The 13,168-nt window shown below is 53.8% G+C and overlaps 1 protein-coding gene across 1 annotated transcript; it reads left to right on the top strand.

The window, feature by feature from the left end:
* The first annotated feature begins 3,536 nt into the window (after nucleotides 1-3,536).
* On the top strand, nucleotides 3,537-11,536 carry FRS3 (fibroblast growth factor receptor substrate 3). The gene is made up of 6 exons (XM_041427124.1): nucleotides 3,537-3,660; nucleotides 3,806-3,894; nucleotides 6,541-6,727; nucleotides 8,958-9,119; nucleotides 9,653-9,804; nucleotides 10,639-11,536. The coding sequence occupies exons 2-6, from the start codon at nucleotides 3,829-3,831 to the stop codon at nucleotides 11,497-11,499; spliced, it is 1,428 nt and encodes a 475-aa protein (XP_041283058.1). The 5' UTR covers nucleotides 3,537-3,660; nucleotides 3,806-3,828; the 3' UTR covers nucleotides 11,500-11,536.
* Nucleotides 11,537-13,168: the final 1,632 nt, after the last annotated feature.

The raw sequence follows: 13,168 nt of genomic DNA, 5'->3' as shown, positions 1-13,168 counted from the left end.
ACCGGGGACCCCCGGACCCGCCGGGCCGGGCAGGGGCAGGGCCGGGCCGGGGCCCCCGACACGCTCCGGGCCCCGGGAAGGGCCGGGCCGGGGGCTCCGGGCCGCAGGTCCCGGACGGCGGAGCCGGGAGCGCCTCAGGTACCGAGCAGCGCCTGGAGCGGGGCCGGGCATCGCCCCCGCCCCCTCCCCTCGTGCCCTCCCCGGGTGCCCCGGCCGCCTCTCGCAGGCAATTCCCCGGAACCCCCTTCCTCAGGGCCCTCGTCCCCACGGGCTCTGCAGGCCCATCTTCATCCCTCCATCCCCTTCCTCATCCCTCCATCCCTGTCCTCATCCCTCCATCTCCATCCTCCTCCATCCCCGTCCTCATCCCTCCATCCCCGTCCTGCTCCCTCCATCCCTGTCCTGCTCCCTCCATCCCCGTCCTCATCCCTCCATCCCCGTCCTCATCCCTCCATCCCCGTCCTGCTCCCTCCATCCCCGTCCTGCTCCCTCCATCCCCGTCCTCATTCCTCCATCCTCATCCTCCTCCCTCCATCCCCGTCCTGCTCCCTCCATCCCTGTCCTGCTCCCTCCATCCCCGTCCTCATCCCTCCATCCCCGTCCTCATCCCTCCATCCCCTTCTTCCTCCCTGCAGCCCCTCCTCAGTCTCCCATCCCTCTCCTCTTTCCTCCATCCCCTTCTCCTCGCCCCTCCTGCCCCCAGAGCTGTCCCCCTGCTCCCTCCTTCTCCCAGGAGGACGTGTTGGCTCTGTCCCTGCGTGTCCTGGAGGGGTTGATGTGGGACCAGCTGCTTTTCCACACGAGGTGCCCGTCTGTCCCTGTGCAGGGAATGTCAGGGTGCCCCCCTGACCCTTTGGGATTAGGGGAACTTCTCCAGCTCTGCATTTAAGGGGGGTGGAGGCACGAGGGGCTTCTGCAGGTTGGGGGTTTGGGAGGATGGGAACTACCTGGGAATTTGGGACAGCCTGGTCCAGGCAGGGCTGAGGAGGATTTGGGTTGGGATCCTGGGAGTCTGGATGGGGCTGGTGGCCTTAGGAGGGGCCCAGTCCTGCTGTGGGGACCGTGCTGGGCTCTTGGGGTGGTTTTAGGGCCTGGCTGGGCTCTGGACTGGCAGACAGGTGAGCTGGAAGTGCACAGCAGGAGCCTGGAGAGTCGGGAATCTCAGTGGCTGTGTGGAAGGAATGCTGCTGAGGGAGAGCTCAGGGAGCTCCTGGTGGTTTTTTAGTTCATTTGTTCAGTTCTCAGTGTAAAAACTGTCCTTGGTAAGCCAGAGCACTTCGGGCTGACCCCTCACAGATGGGGGTGGAGGGAGAGGAGTGAAGAAAGAAGAAAAGGCAGAATGTTTTCTCCCAGCTGTTATTCCTGAGGGAATTGCTGGGGTGGGAGTGGGAGAGCCCAGCCAGAGAGGAGCCAGCCCCCAGTGCCCAGATCAGAGCTGTGCTCTGGCTGCCCAAAGGCTGAGAGGGGAATCAATCCCTGCAGAGCCCAGGAGCAGCAGCAGGCTGGGCTGGCTGGGGCAGGGCGTGGGGTGGCACGGGGAAGGTGTGGTGCTGCTCTAGGGCTGGCAGCTGTGTGCAGGAGGGCAGCTGGCACCGGCTTTGTTTGTTCTCAGCTTGCACAGAAAGAAACTTTCCTCTCCTGGGCACTTGGCAGGGCTGGGGCACGGTGGGGAATTCTCCAAGGGCCAAAGGGGTGCAGTGGGAGGTGATTTATGGAACTGCTTTGATGTGAAAGTGGAATGGGACCCTTGGGCAGCTCCAGTGGGGCTCTTCCCCCTCCCTCCACACTGGAAGGGACCCAGGGCAGCTCTGCCACTCTGTGATCTGGGATTTCACTGGGAGGAGGGGGAGGCAGAGTCTGGCAGAGGGAGAGAGGAAATGGAGAGTCCCAAGGGAAAGAGAGTCCCAATGGAAGGAGGTTCCAAATGGAAAGAGGGTCCCAATGGAAAAAGGTTTCTAATGGAAAAAAGTTCCCAGTGGAAGAAAGTTTCCAATGGAAAGAGGGTCCCAATGGAAAGAGATTTCCAGTGGAAAGAGAGTCCCAAGGGAAGGAGGTTCCAAATGGAAAGAGGGTCCCAATGGAAAAAGGTTTCCAATGGAAAAAAGTTTCCACTGGGAAGAGGTTCCAAATGGAAAGAGGGTCCCAAATAAAGAGATTTCCAGTAGAAAGAGGTTTCCAATGGAAAAAAGTTCCCAGTGGAAGAAGGTTTCCAATGGAAAGAGGGTCCCAAATAAAGATGCTTCCAATGGAAAGAGATTCCAATGGAAAGAGGTTCCCAATGGAAGAAGGTTTCAAATGGAAAGAGGTTCCCAATGGAAGGAGGTTTCCAGTGGAAAGAGGGTCCCAATGGAAAGAGATTTCCAGTGGAAAGAGAGTCCCAAGGGAAGGAGGTTCCAAATGGAAAGAGGGTCCCAATGGAAAAAGGTTTCCAATGGAAAAAAGTTTCCACTGGGAAGAGGTTCCAAATGGAAAGAGGGTCCCAAATAAAGAGATTTCCAGTAGAAAGAGGTTTCCAATGGAAAAAAGTTCCCAGTGGAAGAAGGTTTCCAATGGAAAGAGGGTCCCAAATAAAGATGCTTCCAATGGAAAGAGATTCCAATGGAAAGAGGTTTCCAATGGAAGGAGGTTCCAAATGGAAAGAGGTTTCCAATAGAAGGAGGTTTCCAGTGGAAAGAGGGTCCCAATGGAAGGAGGTTTCCAATAGAAAGAGGTTTCCAATGGAAAAAAATTTCCAAAGGAAAGAGGTTTCCAATGGAAGGAGGTCCCAAATAGAAGGAGGGTCCCAAACAGAGGTTTCCTGTGGAAGGAGGGTCCCAAATTGCCATTTCCTGCCCTGGTGCCAGGCTGGGGATCCTGGTGGATCAGGTGGAGACCCTGAGCTGCTCTCAGGGCACACCTGGCATCATCCCCTGTCACCTGCCCACGTTCCCATCAGGAATAGCAGAATTTCTCTTTTCTCACTACAATTTAAACAAAACCCCAGGAGTATTTCTCACTGTGAGTGCAAACCACAGGAGCGTTCCTCACTGCCTCCTCCCTGCCTGATCCTCACCCTGACTGGGTCAGATACCAGAATTTTTGTGGTTTTGGGGTCAGATATCAGAATTTTAATGTTTTCTAGCCTTTTTTTTTTTGCTTCTCCTACTCCAAAGCAGAGCAGCTGCTGGTTCTCTGACCCTGAAGGACCTTCCCTGCAGTGAAGGCACCTCCACATTCCTCAGCAGCAGCAGCTGCCTCACCACCCCTGGCTGCTCAGTTTTATTTCCTTCACCCTGGTAAACCCCACTCCTCTGTGGAATCTCAAAGCCAGGAAATAAAATATCTCTTTATTTAATTTTTTAAAATTTATTTTTAGCTGTGTATTTGTCATTGTTGTGCAGAGTTTTCTGTGTTGATATAAATGTAATTAATTAAACACAAAATGCACCTGCTTTCCCTGGGTTGTCTGAAGGGAAGTTCAGTCACTCTCCCACCCCCTGCTTTTTAATTTTCTCTGCTTTTATCATTGTTTAATTGTGTTCTCCTTGCCAGGTGGAAGATGGGAGTGTTCCCCTCATGTTTTAGGTGAAACTACTTGCCATGAAATCCTGAGGGAGATAGAGGGACTGCAGTGGGAATTCCTTCTCACTCCTCCACAACAAATCCAACAACTGCCTAATGGTAAGAATTGGTTTTAATTAACATTTATAACATTCATTAAAGAGTTGGAGCTCCAGGCCCACTGGGATGGGGAGGGCACAGCTGGAGAGGGTGGGAGAGCTGGATTTGGGATCTGATTGTGCCACCATTTGTGTCCTGTCCCCAGGGATTGCCTCTCTGCCTGGCGTCATGGGGAGCTGCTGCAGCTGTCTGTGCACAGACAGCATCCCAGACAACCATCCCACCAAATTCAAGGTAAATTTTTGCCTTTCCAACCCCATCTGAGGGTCTGGGACAGCTCTGACTGCACGAGGGGAGAGCAAACTCCTGCCCCTGCTCACAAACATCCCTCCAGAGGATTTGCAAATTCATCACTTCTGGTTTGGGGTTTTTATTTCTCCCCTTTCCTTAAGAAACTCCTGCTGAAAATGTGTTTGTATTTGCTGCTAAATTGCCTCTGCTTGGGAAATGCAAGGAAATGGGGGACTGGAGAGAAAAACCTTTTATAGCTCAGGGCTGTGTTCCAGAGCCTGGGCTCAGCCACAGCAGCTGAGCTCCTGCCAGCCACGGATCCCTGCTGTCAGCTGGGAAAAAGGCAGCAGGAAATGGGGGGAATCCATGGAATTGCAGTGCTTGGGGCTGCTCAGGGACCCCTGCAGCTCGGGGTGCTCACTGCAAGGGAGACATGGAGGGGCTGCAGGGAAGGGAGTGCAGCTGGAGCACCTGGAGGAAGGGCTGGAGAATCCTGAAGGAGCTGGGAAAGGGGCTGAGCCTGGAGAAAAGGAGGCTCAGGGGGAATTTCTGGCCTTGACAGGAGGGGACAGCCAGGGGGGATTTGGGATCCCAGAGAACAAGGACAGGAGGAGAGGGAACAGCCTCAGGCTGGGCCAGGGGATATCAGTGATGATGAGAGAGACAGGGGGACTCTGAGAGATGGTCAGAAGAATCCAAATTTATTGTGGACTAAAAGTCCAAATCTATTGTGGACTACCTATGCTAATATACTATTTTAGGAAAGCTAGTAATGTTTTACTACAATGATTGAGTTAATATCATCACATAAACAAACTTCAGCATTTTACAACATCTCTCGCTTGCAGAAGTCTTGATGTGATTTTCTTATCCAGTAAATCAGCCTGGTTTCATCTCAAAGCTCTTTGTTCTTGCCAAGGCATCCTGATTATCAAATCTCTTATGCCAACCAGGTCCAAAGTCTTGTGTGTCCCAAAAAGGGGAGGTTTAGGCTGGAAATCAGCACGAATTTCCTCATGGAAAATTGGGTGGTCAGGCCCAGGGAGTTCCCCAGTGTGGCAGCAGCTCTCTGGCCACAGAGAGAAACACACAACATTCCCAAGCATTGTTCTGGGAAAGGCTGTGAGAAGATGAGCAAAAAGAATGAAAAACAATGCTGATCTTAATTTATACACTTGTTACTGTGAGCTGTGGAGTGTGTTATGGAGATTTGTTTACCAAAGGGTGATTTCTTAATTAACCAGTGGTGATGGTGTTTGGATTGGAGGACCAATTAAGTCCAGCTGTACCATAACTGTCTGTGGGTTCTGTTCTTGCTTTTTCTGCCTCTGTCAGGTCAGGATGGAAGGCACTGGAGATAATTCATGTTCAGACTCTGGTGTTTATTGTTTTTTATCACTTACAGCCTCACAGCCCTGAGTTCTGCAGTCTCTCGTTAGCAAGGCACAAAATGGCCAACTCTCTCTTGTTACAAGGTCTTCTAAGGCTAAACTATCCAATTAAGAAATGACACCTAGATTATTTTCCCTTTTAACCCAAAACCTGATCCCTCAAAGTCCACAATGTGGATTTTTCTGTCCAATTACAAAATACAACCCCAACCCATGGAGAAGAAGGAAGAAGAAGGTGAAGAAGAACAACCTGCCTGCACCCTGAAACCTCCATCTTGCTTCATATTTATTTCTGTATTCTAAAACCCCAAATTCTAAATTTTCCACCACACTTCTGACCAACTCCCTACCTTTAATCCCAGGGCTATCAATCAATTTTGGAAATCTCTACAGCCCCAGGTCAAATTCAGTGTTCTCATGTGGGTCTGTGCCCCTCAGCACAGAAAGCCCAAAACTCTCAGAAAGCCCAAAATTCTCAACATCCAGGGTTCCAACAACTGTCTACAAAAGTGTGAGTTTCTTTGTAAAGAAAAGTATGAGTTTCTTAATAAAGAAAAGGATCAACCTCCTGTAAATGGGTGGTGTCTCCATCAGTCTGATCCCTCAGTGCTGGTGGAGATTTGACCTTGTGAAAAACACCAATCACTTGGTAAAATTTTAAAAGTTTAATAGTAATAAAATGGTTATAAAAATAGTAATATAATTAGAGTGATAAAAATTTGGACAGTTAGGATTTAGGACAATACGAGACAATAAAAACAAAGAGTTATGGACAGTCCAGGTACCTCTTTGTGGGCAAAATAAGCCCGAAAAAGGCCCCTCATTAACAGAGGATTAACCCTTAAAAGCAACAGCCTGTTGCATATTCATACACATGACACATGATGCATAAATTCCATTCAAACAAAGGATTCTGTCTGGTCAGTGTCAACTTCTTCCTCTGCATCCTGGTGGTGTCTGCGAGGCGGGAAGAACTCGATAAGAGAGCAATAAATTCTTTTTCTCTGAAAGATTTACGTGTCCTGTGGCTGCCATCTCGGTGCCAGTACCTTCCATAGCATAGCTGCTATTTCAACATTATGTCATAACCTAAAACTATATTTAACACCGTCCTTAAGAAAATTAATACAGCATTTCTAACGCAACACATCCGCCATTCATTTTAACGTTTGCGAAAAGCCAATCGCGCGTTTTTCAAAAAAGCCGATCTCTCAGCTTTTCCCAACGCGTGGCTGTGCTTTGCCCGTGTCCCCTGCAGGTGACCAACGTGGACGACGAGGGGCACGAGCTGGGCTCGGGGGTGATGGAGCTGACGCCGCGGGAGCTGATCCTGCACACGCACAAGCGCGATGCCGTGCGGTGGCCGTACCTGAGCCTGCGGCGCTACGGCTTCGACTCCAACCTCTTCTCCTTCGAGAGCGGCCGCCGCTGCCACACCGGCCAGGGTCAGTGCGGGGACAGCGGGGACAGGGCAGGGACAGTGCGGGGACAGCAGGGACAGGGGCAGGACAGGGCAGCAGGGACAGGAACAGGGACAGTGCCGAGGGCAGTAGGGACAGAGACAGTGCCCGGCTAGGGTCACTGTCAGGGGCGACAGGGACAGGGGCAGGGACAGGGACAGTGCCTGAGGGGCTCCCTGGGACAGGGGCAGTGTCAATCCCTGGGGCAGCAGGAACAGGGACAGGGCCTAGGGAAGGGACAGGGGCAGGGGCAGGGACAGGGACGGTGCTCAGCCAGGGTCAGTGCCTGAAGGGCTCCCTGGGGACAGGGTCAGTCCCTGGGGGTTCCCTTGGGGCAGGGGCAGTCCCTGGGGGTTCCCTTGGGGCAGGGTCAGTCCCTGGGGGTTCCCTGGGGGCAGGGTCAGTCCCTGGGGGTTCCCTTGGGGCAGGGTCAGTCCCTGGGGGTTCCCTGGGGGCAGGGTCAGTCCCTGCTTGTCCCCTGTCCTACCTGCCCAAGGAACCCCTTCAAGGACACACCTTGGGCAGTACAAGAGCCTGGCCATGGCTCCACCCAAGATGGATTCAGAGTCACGAGTTTTCACACTTTCATAAGTTTTGGTGCATTTCCATATTGGGTTCTGCAGTCCCATCCTCCCAGTTTGGTTCTGCTCAGAGCTCTGATTTGGGAACTTTGTGGCAGAGGAAAAGGAATCCCACGTTTCCCTGGTGCTGTGAGCACGGAGAGGGAAGTGACTCACCCAGGAGCTGCTGCCAAGTCACAGCAGCACTGGGAATGGGCTGGGAATAGAGGAATTACAGTTTTACAGTGGTGCCTCTTGGTTCCTTCACCAGTCTGGCTCTGTTGCTTTTTAAAAGAGCTGAACATTTCCTTGGCATCTGCATCTCCCTGGGAGAAAAGAAGAAGTTGTTTCCTCATTCTGTTAATGTGTTTGTAAACTCCAGAAGGACTCCCGTGAGTGCTCAGGGTCTGTGTGAGTCTGCACTGGCATCTGCTGCTCTTTAATGTTTATTTCAGTGGGGTTTTCCTCTCCCATCAGGGAATTTGTCCTTGGCTTTCTGCTTTGCCTTTTGCAGGGTGAGGATCAGTGGTGAAAATTTAATCCAGGGGTGAAAGTTCTGCCCTCTGCGTGGTTTGGTTCTGTTCAGGTCCAGGCAGAGGGGATGGAGCAGAGCTCTGACATCCTGCAGAGTTTTTATCAGGCAGAAATGAGAGGGATGATGTGTTTTGTTGAGTTTCCTCCCTTCCTTGTAGGATTTTATCCTGCTTATCAAGGAGCCCTCCTTACTGATGCTGCTCCCCACCTGATGCAAGGCAGATCCAGCTGGGTTTTTTTTTTTTTTTTTTGGCCAGAAGGTGGAAAATGAGGATCTTTGGGAGCAGCCCTTGTTGCCAGGCTGTTCCTGTTGCCATGGCTGTGGTGTGTGCGTGTGCCAGCCTGGGATTGGCTCCTGGGCTGGGCTGCTCCTTTGGGGACAGACTCTTCAATCCCAGACATTTTTAAAAATCATTCCCATCCGTGCACAGGGAGCTTTGAGGAGTCACTGCCTGGATTTTCCCCTGGAAAGGGATGGAGGGGATGCCGGGGGGGGTCAGATGGGAGAGGTGAGCAGTTCACCTGGCCCCCCACACCTGCGTGGGGTGGGCTGGAACAGCACTGAGGGGGTTTAAAGCCAGGCTGGGTGGAGCTCAGGGCAGCCTGGGCTTGTGGCAGTGCAACTGGATGATCTTGGAGGTCTCTGCCAACCCATTCTATTCCATCATTTTGTGCTGTTATTTCCTGAATAATCTGTCACAACAGGACATGAAAAAACATAACGTGAACACGTTGTTTTCAAGGTAAAAAGGGAAGTTTATTTTCTGACTCCAACATTTATAGATTTCTAAAGGTGACAGTGGATTGGAGGGTGACAGTGCCACCTCTCCAATGACACTGGAAAAACCAACAGTCCATCAAATTTCTCTTCTTCTATAAAAGAATGCAAAACAGAAGGTGTGTGAGAAAGTTTGCTACAAGAATGTAAACATCAGAAGGTTTAGAAAATCTTAAAAAATCAGGGTGACATCAACCCCCAGGGTTCTTGGTTGTTTTCCTGTGGCTTGATGGTGTTAAACAACAGCAGAATAAATCAGAATTGTTTAGAAACGGGAACAACACCTATTTTTGAATCAGGATCCCTTCCTTGCTGTTCCAACCCTCCTCTCTGTCCCTGGCAGGGATTTTTGCCTTCAAGTGCTCCCGAGCAGAGGAAATCTTCAACCTGCTGCAGGACCTGATGCAGTGCAACAGCATCAACGTGGTGGAGGAGCCCGTGGTGATCACCAGGAACAGCCACTCCTCGGAGAGGGAGCTGGCCCACAGCCCCCAGGGCCCCAGCAGTAAGGGGACAGCACAGGGGACACGGGCTGGGCTGGGTCTTGCTTTGAAAAGTCTGTTAAGGAAGGCAGGAACCTCCCTTGAAATGGAGAATGTAAACCCCCTCCCTCCTAGTTATTGTAATTTTGAAATTAAGGGGCTCTCAGGGGAAGATGTGGGAGTAGGAATAACAGCTCTTTATTAGGGAAAAAAATAAAAATAAAATAAAAATGCGGTAATACAAATCAACCCTGGCAGAGTCAGAGCAGGAGCTGAGCCCTGTGGGTCAGGGTGGTGGCAGCAGTGCCATCCCACAGTGGCTCAGCCCTCCTGCAGTGCCAGCTGTGCTTCTGCTGGAGCATTGGGATGCCTCAATTCCTGTCTCCATGAGGAATTCCTTAGATTTGAAGGAGGGCCTGGCCCTTGTGTGTGTGTTCCAGCACTGGATGGGCTGGTTTTACCTTCCAGGGTGTCCACAAGAGCCCAGCTCACTCTGAAAGTCTAATAATTCTATTTTATACCAACTTAATGCTCCTCTGCCTTGATTCCCTCACAGGTCTGGGCTACACTGGACTTCCCAATGGATTTCATAACTTCACTGGAGAATCCCTGTCCTACTCTGCAGCCCAGCACCCCTCAGTGAGCAGCCTGAGACATTCCTCTGTGGGGGAAGACTCTACCCACCCCCTCCTGGGGCCTGAGGAGCAGGTAAACCCATCCTGAACTCTGCTGGGTGCACTTCTGGGTTTCCCTCACTCAAAGCTCAGGGGATCCTCACACCTTGTCACTCTTTTTATTCTCTTTATTCATGTTACTCCTGGAGGCTCCTGCTCTTTGATGCTTCACTAGAACTGGTGTTCTGTCAAAAAAATCTGAGTTCTGTCCTCACCCCACTGGAATTTGGGTGGCAGTGACCTGCCAGCTGTCACACAACCCCTAAATTCAGACCCTTTTTATTTCTGGTTTCGAGGTTCAGCTCTTTGCTCGCAGTTGTAGAATTTTTAGCATTTTTCCTACAAAACCCAGCTGGTCTGAGCCACCCCCAGGGAGGCCTGGGCAGGTGTGAGGGTGGTGGGATCAGCTGTGAGCCACTCGAGGACACACAGCTTGTGAGATGTGCATCGAGCATGACACAGAACCCCTGAATCACAAGGGCTGGAAAAGATTAAATCCAACCATGCCCGGTCCCCACCCTGAGCACTGAGTGCCACGTCCAGGTGACACCTCTGGGGATGGGCGCTCCAAACCTGCCTGGGCAGCCCCTTCCAAAGCCTGACCACCCTTTCCATGAGGAAATTCCTGCAGAAGTCCATCCATGAGGACACACAGGGTGTATCTGCAGCTGCACTCTTGTTGTCTCCCTCCCAAACCTCCAAACCTCCCAAACTTCTACATTTTTCCTCCAAAAACCTTCCCAACTTCCAAAATCCTTTTCCCTCATCATCCACTGACCGACTCCCCTCTCGTGGTGGTTTCTCAGCTGCTTTGCTCTGGTCTGTGCTGTCTCCTCCTTTCACTGTCCCTCTGCTTCTCTCCTTGCAGTCCCACACCTACGTCAACACCGGGGAGCCGGAGCCGAGGGGCCGGCACTGTATGCACTCCTTGCCTGAAGCCCACCCTCCTTTCCCCCCTAGGAACCACAGCTGCTCCCTGGAAGACCGCAACCCCCAGGTCTTCCTGCAGCCAGGGGAGGTGAAATTCGTGCTGGCTCCCAGCTCCGGCTACCGCCGGCTGTGCCGGCACCCCCGGGAATGCCAGCCTCACCTCTGCCCCCCCAACAACAACAACAACGAGTGCCAGCAGGGCTGTCCGTCCCCACAGTGCGTCTACGAGAACCTCAACGGGCTGGTGGCCCCCAGCACCTCGTCCCTGTGCCGGGCTGGCCGCTCCAAGGTGTCCCGGGAGGACGGGAGCTGCTCCCAGCGCCGCTCGGCGCTGCTGCACTACGAGAACCTGCCGGCGCTGCCGCCGCTCTGGGAGCTGCAGCCGGCCCGGCACAGGGACGAGGACGCTGGCACGGCACCCACGCCGTCCCCAAATGGCTTCTCCGAGGCCGGCGAGGAGGAGCCCCTGCAGAATTCCGCGGAGCCGCGCCGCGCTTTCCTGCCCAGGCCGCGGCGCAGCCGCCTGCCCAACGTCTTCAGCTTCGACTTCCCCCGGCCCTGCCCGGAGCCTCCACGGCAGCTCAACTACATCCAGGTGGAGCTGGAGCCCGAGCCCTGCAAGGGACGGCAGGAGCCGCGAGTGGCAGCCCCTGCCAGCCCCGGTGCCCGCCGCACCGACTCCTACGCCGTCATCGACCTCAAAAAGACGGCGGCCATGTCCAGCCTGCAGCGGGCCCTGCCCAGGGACGATGGCACCTCGAGGAAAACTCGGCACAACAGCACTGACCTGCCCCTGTGAGGGCCCCAAGTGCCAGCCCCGTGTCGTGGCTTTGGTCCCTGCCCCTCGCTGTGTCCTGCCCCCCCCGAGTGTGGCTCCCATTGCCCTTCCCTGTTTGTCACTGCCGGGGGCCAGCGTGGCTCCTGCAGCTGCTGCTGTTGAGGCTCGTCCGTCTGTCTGTCGTCCCCTCTCTGTGTTGCTCGTTTTTCAAGCCTTGTGGGATGTTCGGTGACTCTGAGGGTTGAATTCTGGGCGGGAGGGCACGGCCTGGGGTGGGGCAGGGCAGAGCCAGCCGGGCAGTGCCTCGGGGAGTGCTCCCAAAACCGAGCTGCTTCAGGAGCTCTGTGCACATGGAGCCCGTTCCCCGTGGATTTCGCATCTCCAGGAGAGCTCTGCGCCCAGGCCGCTCCGGAGCTGGGGTTTGCCTTGTGGTTCCAGTGGTGCCTGGAGATGAGGGAGCTCACGCCGTGGCCTTTCCCCCCTCAGCTCACTGTTTGTTCCTGAAGCTTTTTATCCTTCTGTCCCTGTCTCAGATCCAATTTCAATTGGGCAGCTGCAATGAAACCAGGAGGACACAGAGCCATGGGCACACACTGTGATCACAGAAACCTGATTGCCTAAATCCTTAAATTCCCTCCCCTGCTTTAGAAGAGGAGGGAAAGGCCACAACCATGAGGGAGATTGGAAGTTTGGTCTAGAAGACTTCACTTGTGCCATACCCTGCTTTGTTTTTTTACGAGGGTTCTATTTGGCAGCCGCTGAGAAGTGCTGTGGGTTTATTTATTTGTTTACTTATTTATTTATGAACTGCTCCTTTGCATCCCAGTTCGTTGCCAAACTGGTGCCAGCCTGCAGCGCGCGCTCGCCGGGGCTCGCTCCTGCCTGGGGGGACAGCTCCCAAAAAGAGCTGGGTGGCTTTGTTGAGCCACCAGCTGGGGGAAAAACACTGTGGAGGAGAGCAGCTGGGAATGAAGAACGTGTGAACCGGGGGCTGACTGTCACGGGGTGGGTGGGAAATGGAATGGGAGACGTGGGAGTGGGAGCGGAGCCGCCGGGCAGCCGAGCCTGGAGCGGCATCAAAGCCGCTGCTACACCCACGTGCCTCAGCTCCGTGCCAGGAGTGAATGTGCAGTTTGTTCTCTCAACTGCGGACCTGGAAGGGCTCAAATTCCGGGTGCATTCGTGGCCTTTTGCTGTGGATTTTTGTCTCGATGCCGGGGTGGCGCTGAGCCGCCCCGGGACGTCCCCTCGTCCCTCCCCGCGGGACACGCGGTGGCTCAGCCTTTCCCTGGATTTCTCTGTGCCTGTTCCGATGGAGAGCAGTGCTCTGGGGTGCTCTGGGATCCTCTGGGATCCTCTGGGGTGCTCTGGGGTGCTCTGGGATCCTCTGGGGTGCTCTGGGATCCTCTGGGGTGCTCTGGGTTTCTCTGGGGTGCTCTGGGATCCTCTGGGTTTCTCTGGGGTGCTCTGGGATCCTCTGGGGTGCTCTGGAATTCTCTGGGACCATCTGGAGTGCTCTGGGATCCTCTGGGATGATCTGGGGTGCTCTGGGGTGCTCTGGGATCCTCTGGGGTGCTCTGGGATTCTCTGGGATCCTCTGGAGTGCTCTGGGATCCTCTGGGGTGCTCTGGGATCCTCTGGGATCCTCTGGATTTCCCTGGGATGCTCTGTGATTCTCTGAGGTGCTCTG

Source organism: Onychostruthus taczanowskii, unplaced genomic scaffold, assembly GCF_017590055.1.
Source record: "Onychostruthus taczanowskii isolate IOZ18803 unplaced genomic scaffold, ASM1759005v1 scaffold97, whole genome shotgun sequence".
Taxonomy (NCBI): Eukaryota; Metazoa; Chordata; class Aves; order Passeriformes; family Passeridae; genus Onychostruthus; species Onychostruthus taczanowskii.
This window is presented reverse-complemented; position numbering and strand designations above follow the sequence as displayed.